We start from the raw sequence: 21,802 nt of genomic DNA, 5'->3' as shown, positions 1-21,802 counted from the left end.
AGCATAGCTGCAGATTAACGCAACAATAGATGTAAAAAACAATACATCTGTGATCAGTTCCCTAATTTTATTTTGACAGTTTTCTAAATTATTTTCCAATTTCTCGTTTTATTTCATGGAAGTGATCAATGTAAGTGCACTTGTCCTTTAAACTTAATAAAAAATAAAAGCTAACAAAATAAAAGACACCTGGTACATTCGTTACAGCTGTATCAGTTTATAGAACAGTTTTGAACAGTCCCTGTCCTTGCGGCTGCAACTTGCACTGTCTTCTCTTCTTCAAACTACAACACCCATAATTCATGTAGGAACTGCTGCAGCCAATGTGCAGCCGGTGGGAGCTGCATGACAACTCAACCACCATGACCAGTTTTTAATGTTTTATCAGACAATAACTACTCCAAACTCTGCTCTAGTGTAATTTTCAGGACTATCAGGGCAGGATTCAGGACAACTGCTTGGATTTCGGGACTGTGCAGTTGTCCTGAATCATGAAACCTACCCTGATTGTCCCGAAAATTACACGGAGGTTGCCGGGGAGGTCAGATACTTGCGTGCTAGGGCAGATAGCTTTTTGTAGGCTCCTGAGTGAGCAGACCACCACTGCAGGGGACAGTCATCAATGCTGATGCTGGGCTCTGCTCTGTAGCGCTGCAGCTCTCCCACAACTCAAGCACAAAGAAGCCCAATCGTACGCCTACAGACGGATTTTATAAAAGGCAACTCTGTGGCATACAGAAACAGTAAAGTTACAGATTAAAAATGGGATTAACGCGATCAAAAAACATAGCGCGTTAAATATGGCTGTAATTAATTATTCGCAATTAACGCGATAATTTGACACCCCTAATAACAATACATGATAAACTCCTTTAAAATTAACTTCAGAGCTATAGAGATCTTGGTACATTTTGGATCGACAAATAACAACAACATTGTAAATGGCTGCAGAATAATGCCACTAGCACATCTTTTTTTGCCAGTTGGTTGAATTCAGACCTGCTGCTGTTCAATTGATTGGCACAATCAAACTGATGCATTGCATTCTCTCTTTTTTGCAGTCTTACAAATTCTTACTCACTGAAAACAAGTGAAAAGAAATAAAGGAAAATCCAAACAACATCACCTACTCATTTATTTCACTCAGGTGCCAACATATTTTCAAACAAGCCAAAACGATAAGCAAATGTCTATCATCTTTCAGCAGGTCAGAATTTAATAATTTTTTTGTTTGGAACATTTCAATCAAAAATGAGTCATTTTGCAGAGTTTGTGAAGCTCAAAACAATTTAGCAACAGTTTCCTTAAGAGCAGCAACAGTAGGAAGCCATAAGCACAGGTTTAACAAACTTAGGATATAGGATAGGATACTGTAGACTTTATTTGTCCCAGTGGGAAATTTGTCTTGGACTTTACAGTGTTTGCATTGAGAACAGTATAAAAAAACAACACATACATCCAGACATACTAAAATACAGCAGTAGGACAACTGCCTCTATTCAATTGCACATGCCCATTTACATCATCATAAAAAAACAAAACAAAACAGAGACACATATTACAGTAGTACAGTGATGAGTGACACTAAACAATAGAAAGAATACAAGTACAACAATGGCGACTCCCCAGTCCAGCCTAAGTGGTATTGAGGGCCTTAATACATAGGGGGACAAAAGAGTTTTTGAACCGGTTGTGCTTGCTTGGGGGGATTCTGTACCGTCTGCCTGAGGGGAGAAGCTGATACTCAGGGTGGAGAACATGGATTGGATCTAAGATGATTTTCTGTGCTTGTTTAATTATGCGTTGTTGAAAAATATGTTGAAAACTGGGATGTTGGCAGACTCCCATAATCTTCATGGCTGTCGTTACTAGTCTGTGAATTTGGGCCTTGGCCTGGACTCTCAAATTTCCAAACCATGCCGAAATCCCATAGTGCGGTAGGCTTTCCACCACAGCGTGATAGAAAAAGAGTTGCCCTTCCTGGGTCACACCAAAGGTTCTCAGCCTTCTCAGGAAGTGCAGCCTCTGCTGTACTTTGGTACAGATGACCTCCACATGGGTCCTCCACCCCAGATTGTTATCTATGTGGATGCCCAGGTATCTGTAAGAGTCCACCTGCGTTATGCTCTGATCGTGGATGATCACTGAATGATCAGCAAGAGCCAGAGACTTTGGATCAAACACCATCTCCTCAGTTTTTTTTGTGTTGAGGATGAGATGGTGTTTGTCGCGCCACTGTACAAACTCATTAATGGCAGACTTATACCCTAGCACACCAGAATCGGTTTGCATAAGTCCTAAGATGGCAGTATCATCGGAAAATTTAACGATGCGTACATTTTCAGTGTGGCTAATGCATTCATTTGTATAAGAGTGAACACCACAGTTGAGCTAACACACCCTTGAGGTGCTCCAGTACAAATGGTTGTGAGTTCGGACAGAGTTTTGTTCACTCTGACTTGCTGGGTGCAGTTAGTGAGAAATGAATGGTACCACCTGATGATGATTGGGTTGACACTGAGCTGATTTAGTGTGTGTGGCTGCAAGGTATTGAATGCAGAGCTGAAATCAACAAACTAGTCTAGCGTAGGACTTTGGTTTCTCTAGGTGTGTAGTGACCATATGCACTCAGCTATTGATTGCATCATCAGTGCCTCTTTGTTGTTTGTATGCAAATTGATATGGGTCTAGCTGTGTGGCTACCTCAGCTTTCAACCTGCTACTTGGTGGAGACTGGCCAGAGAACCCAGTCCCAAAACAGGCAGCACACTCACGCGCCCCAAATGACAGGCACACAAAGAGTGCTGGTAAAGACACAGACAGGGCTGGACAGTCGATGAAATGTATAGATTTTTTGGCAGTCTACCAGCCCACCAATGCAGCAGACCACCATGTTTTGTCCTGGTATGACGGATGACCAGTAAACCACTTCTTGTATGAGAAAAAAAGCAGTGAGAAAACCAAAACAATGAGTCAAATGCTATAATGCTCTGTAAAGCTGGGTAGAAGATTTATTTATTTATTTTTGTGCTTTCATCACTATGAATGACCCCTTTTTCATACAAATACTGAATTGATTAATTATTACTGACAATATTTTTTGCATTCATTGTATTTCATCTGAATGTGAAATTCACTTTGTATCTGTGGATAAAGAGCATGCATCTTTACAGTAATAAAAAATGAATGATGGGTGATTTTAAATGTTTTATCTCACTGAAAAGTGGCCTCTGTGTTTTTCTTGCAGTGGGAGCCTCTGTCTTACTGACATCATTTAGCATCTCTTCAATGAAGTGAAGTAGGGAACCAGCATGTTAGCCTGCGTTTAGATTTATATTAAACTGATCTACTAGATATGTATTTTTTACAATATAGATCTATAAATCCTTGTCGTTAAATTCTCTACATTATTAGAACCTCTACCCTCAAGCTACCCTGCCACCTGCTTGAAGCTACTCTCCTAGGTTTCCTTTGTTCCAGCTCTGTCTGTGTGCCAAAGTAATGCATTCATTGGTTTTCAGAGAGATGACTGTTAGGTAAACACTGTTCCACTGAATACAGACAAAGTGTGTGAGAGAGGCTCATTTCCATTTGAAGCAGGATGTGATAAGGATTGTATGAGAATATTAGAGAAAAAGAGTGAAGCAGGGTTACTGCACTTATAGCACTGAGAATTTATAAAGTGTGATGTGAGACTGAGAGAAAAGGGAACAAAAAATGTGCTGGACCTTTGTGCACCTGATGATCCTGATGACACTCACCTGTCTGTCTAATGCTGAAGATAAGATAAGGGCTTCTGTTTCCTGTCCAGGCTACCAGACGGCCTTTGGAGGCTCCTGCTATGAGTTTGTGGATCTCCAGCATACTTTTTTCAATGCGCAGGCTTGGTGCGAGCAGCGTGATGGACACCTTGCTTTTATCCCAGATAAAGAAACTCAACATTTCATTCAAACACTCATGGACCCCAAGAGGGATGTCTGGCTTGGAGTAGCGCCCTCCACCTCTCCAAACCTGCAATATTCTTCAACTGTTGAAGGTAAGAAGGCTGAAATTAATATGGAATAAAGTTTTGAGTGTAATTATGAACTGTGGAAATCTGCTCTTGTTTAGATGCTCATAAGTCTACCCACCTTAGACAAATGAGTTTAAATCTACAGACATTTGCAACAAAATGCTAAAGAGCCAATCTCTCCCAAAGCCTATGACAACTGCATTTTAAGGGATTTTGTGTGTCTCGCACATTTGATTCAATTAATGAAATACTGCAACTTCGTGCATCATTGAGGAGAATACTTTAACAGTGATTGATAGCAATGATCTTCCGAATGATGGTACATTTGGTGCAATGTGTCTACTTTATTCACAGTTGGCTCTGTGTCTTGGAAAAAATGTTGTTCCTATTGAGCTGTTATTCTCACTTTCCTCTGTTCAATAATTACAGTCTTTTAATGGTGTGAAGCCTTTTCTTTCCCCTCAGCGGAGTGAGAAAGACTTCACACACTGCCAATATTTGTGCAAAAAATAAAAAACAAAAATTACAAGTTTCAAACTAGAATTACCACCAAGTTGCATTTACAGTTTACATCCATGTCTGTAAAAAACAAGCCTTACATAGATGTTTCCCCCCCGGCAGCACAGAAGATCGATACAATCAGCGCAGTTTCAAGGTGGACACCTAAAATTAGTGTCACCAGTTCAGTATCTGACAAAAATGTCTCCCCTTCTATCCCTGAGATATGACACTGAGTACTAGCCAGAAAAATGTTATTGCAGAACAGAGTTTTGCTTTAGGGAATGCATCTTTTGTTCCCACCTGCCAAAATGACTCTCCAACAGCAACAACCAGGACCCTAAGCACTGGTAACTCAAGGACAAAGAAATAGAGAGAATGATTTAAAGCAAACTAATCAAAGACAAAATGAAGTTAACTAAATGCGTGCATACAAATAAAAAAAACTGATGTACTGCCAACAATACTAAATAAACTATGAGTACATATGCGTTCACTGAATGAGGAGAAAATGAACTATAATCTATAGAAGGTGTCTGCTGGGGGATTACCAACATTTCAATCCTCTGCATGGCAACAGGTATGCTCATCACAGTCAGTCTATGTGGGATTAATCCATAACAACCTACACGCCCTTGTTCACTTTGATGAAGAAACCTGTCACCTAATGCAACGGTGTGGTTCATATTCATGTTTTTCGTAGTTTTTGGACACAATGGAGGTCTACAGCAGAGATATAAGCTACCCAGTGGGTTCTGGCTACACAGGGTATCATTGTTATCAGGAAACATTTAGTAATGTATTGCAACCATGATACATATATACACACATTATAATTTTGGGTTATTTTTATTACTTGAGTTACTGTGTTAATTACCAATGGGTACATTATTCATATTTAAGTAGTAATAGATTCAGCATTATTGAGTTACTGGTAAATTATTATTTCATTGTCATTTGTCGTACTATGTAATGTGTGGTGGAGTCATTGTGTTCCCTTGGTTATGAGCTAATTGGTTCCTACCTGCCCTTGTTTTGTGGGGACAGGTATGAGTGGTACACAAGAGGGAGTAAATGCCTCATGCTTAACAGGGAACAGAAGTTGCTGTACCCCCTAAGTTGGAATGTGTTAGTACTGTCTTGCCGTGTGGTAAAAATTAAAGGAAGAGGAAGACATAAATGTTGTAGCCCGCTTAATACCCACAACTGGGGAACAATAACAATCAAGAAAAGAGGGTTACAGTATTAATGAGATTTGTAAATAAGTGAAATATAGAGTACCCCTAGCTTTAGAGTAATTGGTGCTTTCAAATTTAATATGTTGCCTCTTTTGAATATGTTGAGGTCTCATTCCTAGGGCATCAAAAAACATTTCTTCAGCAGTGGCCCTCGGCTTTAGATATGGATGCACAAGGCCGCCTTTAGCGTCTGTATGAGACGCAGTGGGCTTTCAGACAACATAATTATTAGATGGTCAGTTGTACTAAAAAGAGCAGCAGAGTCTGCTTAGGGCAGGTGGATTGTTCCGATAAGCACAGGACTTGGACCAAGGAGAGCGGTGTTTGTCTCCACTGTGGAACTAAAAGTCAACATTAGTTAAGTTATTTTGTAACCTGAGTCATTAGTTACTCATTAGTTAGTTGTTAGTCATGTGAGTTGTCTGATGTGACAAACTATGCTGTCAACTATGATCTTTTCCTAACCCTAATCAAATGGTTTTGTGGCCCAAATCTAACTACCGACCTACTGCGTTGACATACAATGCAAAAGGCTGCCTTTTTGTAGCGATGAGATCACACTGGTTGAAGAAAGGCCGTCAGAGTGACCCTTGAGGGTCAGGGGTATATTTGTACTGGCCTAAAAAACCTTTCTACTAAAGAAACAGTAACACCATTAATATATGTTGGAGAAAATATTATATCTATATTACTGTAGGTAAGGATATTGTACTTATAGGAACTTCAACTCAAACTGTGCATTCATTGCATATGTTCAGCAGTGGTTTGTTCCATCCTCAGGTGCTCTCTCTTGGCTGGATGGTTCTCATCTAACCTATTCAAACTGGGTGAGCAGCCCACAGCCAGGAGAAGAGTGTGGACACATACTGAGAGACTCAGGCTTCCAATGGGAAGCCACAAGACACTGCAACAAAAAACTGCACTTTATCTGCCAGTTTGGTAGGTAATCTGTATTCTGTGTTCTGTGAAAAAAGTATAGCATAGCATAGCAATGACTCTGTGATGAATTACCACTTTGTAATGCCTTATATTCTTTCCAGACTCTGGCAGATCCATTGTGTGTGCAGGTCGTAACACCACTCTACAGTGCGGCTCTGGTCAAGTCCTAATGATAGATCGCAGCTTCTATGGTCGTAAGAACCTTCATTACTGTCGATCCACTTTCTCCCCTCCAACAACAACCACAGAGCACAAGTGTGGCTGGGTGGATGTTGTTGAAACATTAACAGGTAAAATATGCTTGAATAGTTTTGTTTTGTTTTGCCTTCAATGAAAACTTGCATTATTGCCATATCTTGTAATTGGTAATTGTGTTATGATAAACAATGTTTGAATGGATACAATTACCTAATGCAGAGCTTTTAAAGGATCTGATATCCACTAATAACTACTATCAGATTTATATTAGTTCTTCTCATTTTATCTGCTCGGCTCAATAGGTAAAAAATGTGAATAGGAAAACAAACACCTGTGGTTCATGAAAAGGTTTTGCATGGATGAAACTGTGATGAAATACAATCCACTTTTGAAGGAAGTCATTGCCAGATACCACAAAGCACATTATTGTTTCACTACAGACCATTATTTGTCTAGAATAAGTGCTCGTCATGACATTTATGGAGGACAGAATGCACAATAATAGCTTAAAAGCTTAATAGCCTTAAAGATACATCAATGATATTTATCCATTTTAGAGTAAATATTGACTCATGCATTTAACTGATGGCAAAAGCATATTATCCATCTATTCATTTTCCAAACTTGCTCATCCTGTTCAAGGTCTGGGGCACTGCAGCCTTTCCCAGCATCCTTCAGGTAAAAGGGAGTGTATATTCTATGCAAGTCAGAAGTCTATCAGAGCAACAACACAGAATAATAAACAGTCAGACATTTGGACAATGTAAATTCCCCTGTGTTTGATGTCCTGGAGCAAGCAGGAAACCTCACAGACTTAGAAAACAAATGAGGCCAATGTAGCAAAGTCATCAAAATATATAGTCTGCACTACAGGGGAGAGCTGGAACAATCTTCTCTGCCAATGGTCTCACTCCAAAGTTGTCAAAATCTGGTACTTGGCCAGTGACTTCTGGTGTCAGACACCAACAAAAAATAACCAGCCTTTCACGTTGGCATGATATGCCGCCAGTCGCCATTATTGTTTAATGGCATCTGGCAGCATCAGAGGTAAATGTGGCGGGACAAGAAAGAAAATTAAGGCAGTAGTCCGAGTCTGAGTACGGCGGGCAGGAGGGGTGGTGGATGGGTCCAACAACCAATGACATTCACCCAGAAGGCCAGTGTTCGCTTCCTGTAAGATTGTAAAGCCAAATCCTGTTCTTTTTCCTAAACCCAACCATGTGTGTGTTTGCAAAATGTAACCATGTGTGTTTGTTGTTGAAGGAACAATTGGCAGTGTTGTACCGACAGTGTGTTTATTTTTAAAGAGACTGTATGCAAATAGTATATTTCCTGTGAAAAGGGAAGTGTATTTTGAAAACAGACAATGCATGTAACAGGCAGAACTTGACACGGTGTACCAAAACATCTGCAACCAATTCACCTAGGGTACCTAGCAAGTTGTATCTTGACATGGAATGTGTTGTCTACATACAAGACAAAAAAGAGACGACTGTGAGGACAACCCTGCCACACTTCCAACTCGTCAAATACTAATGCTTGGTATGGTTTGTTTGGTATGGCATGCTGTCCCTAAGCATCTAAAACTGACGCTGGAGGGGTACCTGGAGCATCAGTGTATAAAGAGTTAGTAGTGAGAATGTATGTGCAAAAATGTATCTGTGGGAGAAAAGGCTGTCCTGAGCAAACTATGAGTCTTCTGAAAATGTGTCAGACTTTCTGACTGAAGGGGAGTCACTTCAGGATACATGCTTAAAAGGTAGATGCTGGACTTCATCCCTGGCCTCAGCAAACAACACAGCTGGATACAGAATCCCTTTGTCAATCATCCTTAGTATGTAATTCTGCATCTCACCACAAAGGAGTATAGGGCAAACCTATCTAGCTCTTTTGAAACTTGTTTTAACAGGAAGAAGTAATTTGAAAAAAATTCCATAATGTCATTATCATTGCTGTGTGTTATCCGTAGCTGATTAAGTTCCCCGTGTGTTTCCCAGCTCACTGCAGTGGCCGCCAGATTTGCCAGATTGCTCCAGTTGTGGACTCCTTTGTTGAACCCTGTCCTCAGCTGGGGAGCTACCTGTCTGTGGACTACCACTGCAAAGATGGTAGGTCACAGTTATTCTAAGAAATCACAAATGTTCCAAGGAGAAGTTTTACATGTAGTAGAAGCTGGTTCAATTGTTTCCCACCCGGCCCTTTACTGTATATAGTTTTTCCCAAGTGGGGGTTTCTGCAGCCAAAAGCTGAAACCTATAAAATAACCAACAAAGAGATACACTATATGGATGTTCCCAGGACCCGTGGCTTCACAGAGATCATCATAATAAGCGACAACCTCTCTCTGAAAACACAAGGTTGTTTTTAGGCCTTCCTTCTGTGCAATGTCAAAATGGCTGGGCCTATTTTTCCTAAATGTGTTTTTTTAGGCCTCACTTACTATGTCTACCCAAATCCAGGCTTCAAAAACTCCTTTCATGACCCATAGATGACATGTTTCACAGACTCTGCTGTGTTTTTATACAGTCACTGCTAGGTTCTACAACAGTGTCAGCGTTAGAGCTCATACATAGAAACATAAATAAATACATTTTAGTTCTGACAATGATGGTGGTTATAAGTTATTTATTAAATCTGTTTATTTCATCTTGTTTGAAAATCCGCAGTGCAGTCACCTGTACAGAGCAAATAGGAAAAAGGAAAGAGGGAATTCATGCAAACCCATGAAGCTGTTATCTTGTTGCTGTTGTATTAAACATCCCCGTAGTAGCCCTGTCTCTCTGCTGTCTGCTGAGATGAGGATCTGTGCTTGTCTATTATATTTCATTATTATTTTAAAGAAAGATTTTGGAAAAACAGGTGGGTTACACGCACTGTGCTACATTTCTGGTCATTATCTCCCCACAGGGCTCTCACTGTCAGTGGGCACTGTGGCTGCTGTTTATGATGACGTCACCATCAACGTGGAATGGCTTTTACATTTACAGCAAGGTAACCCCAGCTGCAAGCTGAGTACCGGAGATGGCCATGTTATTTATCTGCTTAGTCCACAGGGGTGAGTATAGACTGACTATGGGGGTTTAAAATACAATCAATACTACTCAGATTGTGAAAACAGGTATATAATGTCTTCTAAAGCTCTGGTGGAGCTTTGTCAAGTTTGAGAAAATAACCCTGATGATGATGATGATGATGATGATTTAGCTTGAGACTTAAAATGTACAACATAGTTACATAGTGTAGGGGTAGAGATTGAAAGACTTAGACATTTAACAGAAGGTTTATCAAAAGACATGTCTGAGTTGCAATATTAGAAACGTAGGATCAAGTGATTTTGGAGCCAACTTAAACCTAAAAGTTAGAATATCTCTTGTCAAGATTTCTGAGGAAGTCCTCTAACGTTATGGGTATGGAGCAATGCTGCAATCATTAGTATACCCTTTTAACCCCACATGGATGCTTTGAGGGATAGACAAATTAACATGCACTCTTGGCATTGCAAAATCGGCCTCAAAGCCATAGGTTATATTAAACTTCCAATTAGAAGTGTTTATTAAGCTCTCTGATGTTCTTACTGTGTAAGTCAACCATGTCCTTCTCTTTTACATTATTGGGAAAACAATGTTCTTTACAGTCGTATCAAGTTTACACAAGTGTTTGTGCAGATTAATTACATACATGATCACAGGTATGTTAAGCTAACTGTAAAGTACTAAAGCCTAAAATATGCCCTAAATCAGCTTTAAATGTTTTTTGGCATTTGGTGATAGTTTCCATAGCTCACATACTGCTTTTGTTTTTTCATGCAGCTCTGTTGAATAATGTAACACATCTTGTAGCTGCCTTTATTAAAGGTATACCATGCAGAAATTGTTCATTACTGTTTGTATACAGTATCACCAGAGAAAGTGAAAGCGAAAGCCAGCCCCAGATTGACATTTCACTTCGCTATTCTTGCACGTTTTGGCGATGTGTCCACAATTGTTGTAGCTTCCTCTTGTACGCGTACTGCTTACAGTCTTGCACCTGGTCACAACCTTTTTATTAAGTCCTGATCTCACCTGTGTGCTGTGTCCAAGGATGTCCTAAACTTGGCAAAATAAGAAGAAAATACAGGCAGAGTACAGGGTCCCTGCAGATGAATACACCACCACACCAGGGTCCTTCAGAGTCCTCTAAAGGGACAGGTGCTCAAAGTCAAAAAGGGGCATATAGAACCTGATTTTAAAACACTGTGGTGTTAGGGTTGTGTATTGGCAAGAATCTGACAATGACGGCTATTACAGTTCAATGTACTATGATATATTGTGATAGAGTAAGCATGGAGATACTTTGCAATTTTTAGATTTTATTTTGACATGGACATCACAATTACACCTGACAAACCAGATGTAAAATTGAGTTGGCTCCATCTCCATTTATCATCTGACCTATCACTTTGTTCCTGTCGATCTAGGAACAAGCAATAATCTAGCAATTAATCAGCATCAATCCACTATTTTAGTGTACTCCACCCCCATTTTGTAGCAAAAACATACATACATACATACATACCCAAATTAAAATGACTGTAGCTTCCGAACCGCTGTGACTACATGCATGCATGAGGTCTTGCCAGAAAGAAAACTCCCGGAAGTTTCTTGTGAAAGTATCAAAAACACTTTAGGTGATACAGAGACAGAGTAATGCGCCTCTGAAGTCAGTAAAAAATTGAAGATTTTGCCAAAAATAAAATAAAAAAATGTTTTTCAGGATGAATAACTGTCTGTGGCTTCATCTGACCAGGTAAATGACACTGTGGGGCTGTAGGCACACTATCAATGAACATTTGCTTCAAATTTGAAGAAGATCTCCACATAAGATCTCGAGTAATCCTTTAACTTTTCCCGTCGAAAAACAGCATGACATGACTTGTCACCACTCATTGCAATTTTGGACTATGTGTGTTTAGGCTGCTCTGGTGCGAAATCCATAAGAAATAAAAGAAAAACGATGTTATTTTTGAAAAGTCAAGAGCTTCCTGAATCCGGCAATACCAAACATCACATGGTTTGATGATGTAATGCGCCTGGGAAATACCATTTAACAAAGGAGGAGGGGAGTGAGGACGTCGGTGTCCTGGCGGAGTTAGAGAGGCTAAACGTAATTAACAACTCTTGAACCTTATGCAATCATAGATCTAAAATGTAATGTAAAACACACTGCAATGTAGTGTTGTCTATGAGAAAATATTATTCTTACCTGCTCTTTTTAACCCAGTTGGTTAGGGATCCACTACTTTTTGCTGCCTCATGCAGCTCCCTCTTTTGTTGTAGAAGGTGCCTCTCTTTGCAGGGCATCTTTGCACTAAAAGATAAAATATTATGATTAATAATCAAAAATGAATGCATGAATGAAACGTAATGAACAAACACACACATTGCATGGCACGGGTACTAAACAATGTCATTTCATGACAAGCTCTTGCTGGCTACATGTCAGGTCCAGTAATTAATAGTCCAAGACAGGAAAGTAAGAAAAACATCCATATCATACTTTTTGCCCTCATTTGACAGAGACAGCAGCAGCTGTCTGTGGTTAGCTAGTGTCCAAAGGCCCTTATGGAAACATACCAAACGTGCATGCATGATCATTTCACTTTGTCTCGCAAAATACATGAAATAAAGTACACATCCTTTGTTTCACCCACTTACCGGTTCTTCGACTTCCAGCTGTTATACTGTCATACTGTTGTACTGTCTACATTATTGTACTGTTGGACAGACAACAACTCTCTCTGCTGGGGTCATGACGTGATGTCATATGATGAACTGGCTGGCGGCATGTCATATATTGTGAATTATTAACATTTATTAATAATAAATGTTCCTGTGAGGGGCCACAGGAAGGCCTTCATCACAAAAAAAAGAAGCTTGACAACAGGGCACTTGAGGGTCAAGAGACAAAACGGGCAGGTGCTCCAGCCCCTTCTGCTCCCCCCTCTGCACGTGCATGCACCACACACTGTAGTGGATCATAGGTGATGATTGAGAAGGGTACTGTTGTATGAGTCTATACATTGTTTATTTAGGATAATCCTGCATGGTATACCTGTAAATTGTTTAATTAATAATGAATGCATTTCAAGTTTAGCCTCATTTTTATGCCCCTTGTGTTTCTGCTCAGAGTTCTGTCAGCAGCCATAGGTGAAAATATTTGTTGAACTAAAATTGTTGCAGATAAACTTCCATTATCGAGAAGCCTGCAAAACCTCTTATCTTTAATTAGCCCATATCGTCAATCCATACTGCCGTGAAATTAGACCAAAAACTTGAATTATTCATGTCAATACATCTCCACTTTGTCTCCACTGCATTATTTTTCTCCAGGAAATAAGAGGAGCATACTGTGGTCACAGCTAACTGTCTCAATATGTGCTTTTTCTCAGGTTGGAGAGCAGCGTGGTGCACAGATATACCCATCCAAGCACATTTGTTGTGGTCGTCGAATGCATCACCAGAGACGTGCACATTACAACTCAGAAAATAATAACCATTCAAGAGCCCATTATAGAGTTTGGTGTAATCAGGTGCTATGCTGGGAAACTGTCTTTCCATGCAACCGACTGCAAAGCCCTTTGGGGAGAGCCATTCCAAATTCAAATTGAAGTAAAGGCAGGTGGGTGCCAGCATGATAACACCATAATATACAATGATTTGTCCTGTCCAATTTGATACCACTGCTTGGAAGCATCAGGTTATGGTGTTTGTATTCTATTTGTTGTCTTTTAAAAGTATTTCTTATCTTTCTGCAGGTACAAATGTGACCTACAGAGTCCAGAGTGATGACATGTTGTTGTCGGGTTTATCTGTGTTGAGAGGAAATATTCCCCAGAACATCACAGTGACTCCACAAATGATGACGCAGCGTGGGCCTGGCTGCCACCAGCTGACCCTTTATGCATCTAACATGGTCACATTCCCTGAAGTGTCCGCACACTTGCAGGTAAATCAACGTTAATCAAGTAAACATGTCATCTTCTCTCAATGATGCAGCCACAAATAACATGATGCGTCATCCCTCCATGTTTTGTCCTGATTGTGATAATGACATATGAAATATAATACTTGAAGATGACATTTTCATCATTTGATTAAGGCATTGATTGAAGTATTAAGGCCTCTCTAAAGTAGAAATTAAAATTAACCTTTAATTATGGCACCATGTTGCGTTAGTTATCTGGAAACAGCAGAACACAGAGGATGCAACACCTCTCTGAATTTCATCCAGATCAACATCCTGTGACGTCATCTCTGAGTTTAAAATTTTGATTTAGCTAGTTAGTGCTACTTTTAAAACTTGAACATGGTGAGAAAAATGTATGATGGATCAAAGTTTAATCATAGTTCTACTCTAGGCATGTATAATGCTGCATGAGTGCCATCTTAACAGACACAACCCATTTAATTTTGTGTGGAGCTGTTATCAGAAGTTTGGAAATATCATAACATTTAACAACCAAGTCATGACTTAAACAATAGAATGACTGACATATAATTGCTCTCCCTCTTTATTCTATCTTTTGTTTCTTTTTCTTGGCTGTGCCAGGGCTTTCCTCACTGCAATGCTACTGTGGAAGGCATCTAAAGTTTGACAGCCAAGTCACAGTTTTAAAATAGGAATTGACATTTTTGTTTATCACATTCATGACGTTTAAAAAAGTGCAGTATCTCAACAATCCACATTCACAATCTACAGTCTTCTCCTTCCCTGCATTAGTTGAGGCATTGCAGGCATTTTCTTGGCCCCTTACCAGCCACTGCCTTTCACAGAATAGTGTGAGGTCATCATAAGGAATGTTTTGTGCTCATGCATCCTTTAGCGCAGGCCAAGAATAAACAATACATAAAAACCTTGCTCTTTTGTGCTATTAGTGTTCAAAAACTCCACAGGACAACTTACAAAAAGACTACATTTTACAATAAGATCTACTTAAAGGGATAGTGCACCCAAAAATGAAAATGAAAATGAAAATCCATTATCTACTCACCCTCATGCCGAGGGGGGCTCTGGTGAAGTTTTAGAGTCCTCACAACACTTGCGGAGATCCCAGGGGGAGTGGGTAGCAGCACCACTCCACCTAGATTAAAACGTCCAAGAACACATAGTTGAAACCACAAAATATCTCCATACTGTTCGACCGTTAGTGCAGTGTACAGAGAGGCGGTTAGAGCTACAGGCTACAATGAGGCAAAAAACAGAGTTCAAATGACGTTTTTCCAAACAACTTTTTATGTCGGGGCTGCAGCACACTTGGATCACTACGGACGAGCAGTATGGAGATATTTTGTGGTTTCAATTATGTGTTCTTGGACGTTTTAATCTGGGGCGCCATCAGCCTGCATTAGGTGGAGTTGTGCTGCTACCCACTCCCCCCTTGGATCTCTGCAAGTGTTGTGAGGACTCTAAAACTTCACCAGAGCCTCCCTCGGCATATGGGTGAGTAGATAATGGCTGAATTTTCATTTATGGGTGCACTATCCCTTTAAGGGATTAAGTTGCTATTAATCTACCAACGTATATGTGGCGAGGGGGTAGGTAAATTTTAGTGGGTTGGTATGGTGTAGTGATGGTGTCAATAACCTTTAGAATTACTTTACACTTTATTACAATTTATGCAAAAAAAAAGGCCTTAATATAAATTCCAAAAAGCGAATGATTCAAAAGTTAAAACTCAGCATCAATGTAAGCAAAATTAAAGAAACTAGGAAACTGAGCTGAGGCCACTTGTCGAGAGGCGGACTACACGGAGGAGTGCCAAGGGGTGCTACCACTACTCACCACAAGTGGGCACAGCAAACAACACAGCAATCCTCAAACAAAAAATGGTGCAGTCTATGGTGTCCCAGTGCAACTACTCACATGCAAGAGTGAAGGGACCTCACCACGGGCGCCTATCTTCTCACCAATCTGGCTATCCAGTCCTGAAATAAGGAAAACCTGCTGTAAACAAATAGGGGCTGCCGCAGCAGGGACAGAGCATGAGGCAGGAAAAGGGAGAACAAAGGCCGACAGGTGCTAAATATTGTCTGGCCCTGATTAGGAAGTTGGCTAAGGGAGGAGTCAGGCCCAGGCTGTATTCCCACCACATATTATTGATTAATAGTTTTCAGTTTGCGGATGATAGGTTAGAAGAAAACCTTAGATGATCTAGACCAATGGCTCCTTCATAGTAATAATAAGGCTCATTAACTTTTGACTTTGTTGGCTTATTGGAAACATATAAGAAAAAACTCATAAAGCTAATTGAAGGCACAGTTTGACCAACATGTTAACAGAGCAGCAGCCTCAGTGCTACATTCATGTCCACTCATAATGCATTCAGGTACAGTAATGAGTTGTAGGGCACCTGCATTTTGGCAGCACTCAGAGCCCAATGCAAAATCACTATAGTTACACGCTTAAAATTGTATTTATTAATCATAACAATTGATTAACCAATGTATTTGTCTGCTGTGAAAAGTTTCACAGATGACAAGTGATGTGAAAAGGGAAGTTGATGTGTTTGTCTTTTTCTGTAATTCTTCATGTACTGCAGATGTGTGAGTTGGAGAAAGTAGCCAGGCTTGAGGCCACTGTGTTGACAGAGAAGGATGATTGTCCAGACTCTCCAGATATTACAGTTGGTGTTTACCTTGAACAAGGAGCACCTGTGCTGCTCCTTTTCTCACTGTCTGGAGACAACAGCTCGTACTCAGAGACCAGGGAAATGAACACAAGCAAGGAAATCTTTCAAATTGGACACCCTATTCAAGGTATGGAAGATGTATCAAAAATGGGGGTCACATATGAGTCAAAATACAGCTGTAATATAATGATTTGTGAGTATTTCATACTCATGTTTCAGCTGTGTATATGCAGATGTTATTGTTGAATATTAAGTGAATGTTTTGCTGCAGGTTCTGTTCAAATGAAAGTAAGAGCATGGAATGTCTTCTCCTCTTTGGAAGTGGATGTGGATATGTTTGCTTTCTGTGGCAAGGATTCACTCTCAAATGGTCATGATGACCATTTTTTGAGACCGGTAAAATGTTTTCTTTGTACCCTCAACAGCAGAAGTATTTTATATTATAGGAGAAAAATACTTACCCCTTCCAGCTCTCCTAACTCTGTTCATAAATCTGTGTTTTTATAGTGCATATTATATTAAATCCTTTTACTTTTTTTCAGGGAAAGAAACCAATTAGAGTTGTCAGATCTCCAATGAAAGCCATTGCAACACCTTCATATTCTGTACCTACCAAAGATATAACGATCACGCTTTCAATAAGCGATGCAGCCAAACTAAATGACCCGAAGAAACGATACGAGTGGGCATGCCGTAAGAACTGCGCTTTTTATCTTTTTTAATTCAAAGATTAAGTATAAATGTTTCATATTTGATGATTATAAGGTTCATAAATTAAGACATTTTGATGTCATGTTAATGTGTTGATTGTCTGAGCTACAGATTAAGCCAGAGCATTACGTTTAAAGGAATTTGATATACCCCATTACCTTTGCTAGTGTTACTATGCCTTTCAAGTTTTCTATTCTCACAATACGTAAACTGTGACAGATTTAAATTCTTGGTAATTTTTAAAATATGGGTCCTTGATTTCAACAAAATTAGCTTCCCATTTCTAAGCAGCCAACTGTCACTACTAGATTTTATTTATTTATTTATGTATTTATATTGACTGTAGCTTATATTTCTGTATGAATTGGTTTAAACAAAAAAAAAAAAAAAAAAAAAACAGGCAGAAAGTTACCATCCTCACCAGCTGAAAAACCATGTGGAAGAAATGGAGAAAAACAGCTTTGTTTATGCATTTTCGTATTATTTCTAAATTTAGTATTATACTATTTATTGGTAGTATTTTGTATCATATTGGTTGTCCTACCAGTAAGTAGGTTATGATGAGGATAAATGCAGCAATATCATATCATATATGTTATCTCATTCTAACACAACTGCACAAACGTTCCAAGAGAAGGGGTATAACCCATGTGTTGACAAATGTCACGCTGTCCAGACTTTGATAACATTCAAGACCAGCCTCCACAGTGGGAAAATAGTATAGTGGCTGTGCTTGTTGTGAATTAGGACTTTTTTTTTTTAACACAACCTTTACCCCCACAAACTAATGTACATAGTTAATGATGTGCTCTGTGGCCACGGAGGAAACCATCTGCTACTACTGTGAGGTAATCAAGCTAGCTAGCCTGGCATACTAAAGATTGCATCTTACGTTCGAACAGATAAACACTCTTTAATTAATCCTGAGCATCTTTACTTTTGTGTTTTGGAAAAATGAAAAAAAAAAAAAGAATAATGCTGCAAACTCTGGGGCTGAAAAATGACCCCAAAAAGTGCCAAAAACTGCAGTTCTGTGAACGGCCACTTGGGGCTGGCTCCAGATGCTCAACTTTACAGCAAATCAAAACATGTTTACAGCCCAGCACATAAAAACTGTTTTGGCCTCTGTGCTGATTTCAACATTCATGACAATTGTACAGGGGGGAATTTTTGTATAACTCACCTGTTTACATTTTAGTAAGGGGAGCATGAAAAGGTCTATGATTAACCCATAAATAGGATCAAAAACAACAACTGAATTGCTGAGCTATGTCGCTGGCAATACAAATTATATGTACTAGTCCATATCCATTGGTAGCTTTGTCACCTTCTACCTATGCCAGTCCTCGATGCCTATGTGCAGTTTCACATAGATTGACCACATCAGTGAGTAGAAAAATGTGGGACAGACAGAATGACTGACTGACAGAATGACACACTGACAGTTTCCGTGATTATGTACAGCATACCATACCATGACTTAGTCATACCAAAAATTAGGAAAAAAACAAACATTCGGTGGAGGTTAGGCCTAGATAAGAAATTAGCTCTCTAGCGCCCCCATTTTGTTTGATCGGTCAATAATGGAGGGGTCCCCTCAGATTATGTGTGGTCATATGCCTACAAAGTAGCGTGGTGATCGGTGAAACCCTTGAGATGTTATACACCTTTATGTGATGAGCCACGCCCTCCGCAATATTCATTGCCTTATAGAAGCTCAGTTTTAGTAAGTTTTCCAACTTTTGCCAAGCGGGAACTTTAGATATTGGTCCCTAGATTATGTTCACCGAGTTTCATGCAGATCGCTCAAACTTCCTAGGAAGAGATCGATTTTAAGTGTTTTTCAAAAAATTCAAAATGGTGGAAAAAATCTATATAACTGGAAGTTATGGTCTTCTTCAGGCAAAATTGTTCCTCATGAGGGGAGGCATCTCTGTGCAAAATCTTGTTCATGTCATGTCTCTACGACATACGGGGCATGAAATATGCCCATTCAAAGTTTGCAATTTCAATCGGTTGCTATAGCGCCCCCCTTTGGCCAATTGATGTAGTATTGCTTTATTCGCATCCTCCCATGACCCTCTACCACTGTGCCAAATTTCACATGGATTGACCAAGTCAGTGAAGAGAAAAACATGGAACAGAGACAAAAACAGACACACACACACAGACAGAGTTTTCGTCATTAAGATTCACATGATAAATAAATGTATTTTTATTATTAAAACAAATTTCAATATGCCACATTTTAATGTGCCATCTACAGGTATTGTGAATGGTACAGTCCATCTGACAGAGGGTGTCAGGGGCACAGGGCACAAAACTCACAAGTGCTGCTGATATAAACTTGTGAGGCAAACTGCAGCCTGACTAGTTAAGTCAGAAATCAGGGCTCCTACTTTCAATTCAGTTTCAAAGCTGCAGTGAAGACACAGGTATCATTTTAAACTGGAGGACCTACGGCATCCATAGGTACCAACCATGTCGTGCTTTCTTATCGGAAAGAGGGCGAAATAATGCTTTAAAGTTGGGAAAAAGGAACACTGCCGTTTTTCAAAATGGTGTATCTAAATATTTCTGTATACTGGGGTCCCTGAACAGTCTTGGAATTACATACATTGGGTATGACTGGAAAACTGAGAGTTGACAGCCATATACTCCTTATACTGTTTTAGTTTGGCACACAATTTGACCAATATTTGATTAAAGTAGCCCTCAAGTTTGAATTAATGAATAAAGAAAAAACAATTATTTGTTCACTCAGGATTAGACCTCATGATTTAATATCCAGTAGTATTTTTTAATCAATGATTGATTCTACCCTTCTCTAATCATTTACTGGAGGGGATTATTTTGGCCTAGGACTCACATGTGAATTCCTCTGCTTTTCAAAGTAAGAAAATATGCTCCTAACACAATGTAGATACAAAATACATATAGAAATATGATTAATTGGATTATGTTTGAAGGCATAATAACATTTTGCATAGTGATATGTATAGTAATCCCCCTGCCAACCCCCGTGGGTGTGGATGGGGGTCCTACTTTTGAAAATGTTGTCCCCCTGCCCATATTTCCTAATGGATGGCTTCAGTAAATATACAGCATACATGAAAAATTGTTCTTAAATGTTTTGTATCGGCATTTCAATTGTTCCTACAGTAGAATAATGACTTTTCTTACTGATTCACAGGGCATCCCTGTCGATGCCAGGGAAATTTTGAGGGACTGACTTATGACATTACAGAACGTTGCCTACCAGATCCTCTTCAATATTTTAAGTACCATTTTAATGTGATAAATAAAGACAATAATAAAGTGGAAAAAACGGAATCCATATGCATCACCCTCAACCCTCAGAAGAACGTGCCAACTTGGCTAAGGTACTTGAAATTGATCTGCTCTGATCACTTGACCTGACATTCCCATCTGTGTTCTGAACACCTTATCTGACAGCATTTCAGCATTGTGTATCTGTCATTTTCTAACAACTGAAATCAGGTAAACTGGTAAACGTAAATTAATATTTACTGTATGTCACCACTGACTTCAGAAAATTATTGGAACAAATGAAACTGCTTTGGAAAGGAGTTCACATATCTTACTGATTTTAGAGCACAACTGTCCTGTAAAGATAGACCTTTCTCATGGCAGACGTTTTGACCAGTCATAGAAAGACACAGGTGGAGCTAATTTTGTTAACAACGGCTCAGTTCGATTATGTTTTTCAGTAAGCCATGTCAGTGAGCAACACCAAGACCGTAGAACAACCCCCCCTAAATGGAATGCTGTTGTTTTTGTGTCATCAGATTAAGCAGATAACTAAAATGTAATTGTTTATCAGTTGTGGTCAGTGTTGGGAAGGTTACCTGTAAAACGTATTCCACTACAATAAGTGTATTCAGAATACCGCCAATGAACTGCAACAAAATACAGGTATTTTAAATATGGAACGCCATTACTTGTATTTCGTAACTCCGAACCCTGAAACCCTGAGTACAGTATACACCTACAGTAAATTGTTTCACCGCAATGCTTTTTTTTTAAAAAAAAAATTTATTTTTAGATGTAGACATTCTAGTTGTGTGTTAACCAAATGATCTATGTGTTTGTTATACCATAGTCTCACTTGCACTGAAGGCTGTAACCCAATCAAGAAGAACAAGGATGCAAAAATTACAATGGATTGTAAAGGACAACAGTGTCCACAGATTGTGTGGAACATTGAGGACCTACGTGACGACAAAAACTGGCCAGTAAGTCTGATAAATTAATTCTGGGACTCAAAGATCACATAGTGTTTAATGTTGTAAAAACAATTTGTCAGAAACTTAATTAAGTTGCATTTTAATTTATTAACAGGGAGATATAGAAAAAGACTGCTATAAAATGGAAAAGAAAAGGCCACTCGTACTGAAAACGCATGGTGGGACTGAATACACTGTGTCTAATTGGATTCTTGAGGCAGCCAAATCTAAAGGTCTGGATGTCACTGTGGTGATAACGTCAGGTAGGTACACATGATACATTAGAATAATG

General features: G+C 39.3%; 1 protein-coding gene across 1 annotated transcript in view; it reads left to right on the top strand.

Moving 5' to 3' along the window:
• Positions 1-21,802, top strand: part of LOC126393055 (polycystic kidney disease protein 1-like 2) — a 68,060-nt gene that overhangs the window by 6,573 nt on the left and 39,685 nt on the right. Inside the window, 13 exon segments of the mRNA XM_050048896.1 lie at positions 3,812-4,036; positions 6,529-6,687; positions 6,789-6,977; positions 8,883-8,993; positions 9,793-9,940; positions 13,313-13,542; positions 13,679-13,869; positions 16,463-16,679; positions 16,824-16,948; positions 17,095-17,245; positions 20,457-20,646; positions 21,387-21,519; positions 21,626-21,773. Of these exon segments, the coding sequence (XP_049904853.1) occupies positions 3,812-4,036; positions 6,529-6,687; positions 6,789-6,977; positions 8,883-8,993; positions 9,793-9,940; positions 13,313-13,542; positions 13,679-13,869; positions 16,463-16,679; positions 16,824-16,948; positions 17,095-17,245; positions 20,457-20,646; positions 21,387-21,519; positions 21,626-21,773 (2,217 nt within the window).

Source organism: Epinephelus moara, chromosome 7, assembly GCF_006386435.1.
Source record: "Epinephelus moara isolate mb chromosome 7, YSFRI_EMoa_1.0, whole genome shotgun sequence".
Classification (NCBI taxonomy): Eukaryota; Metazoa; Chordata; class Actinopteri; order Perciformes; family Serranidae; genus Epinephelus; species Epinephelus moara.
The sequence above is the reverse complement of the archived record's forward strand: the minus strand, read 5'-3'. Positions and strand labels throughout refer to the sequence as shown.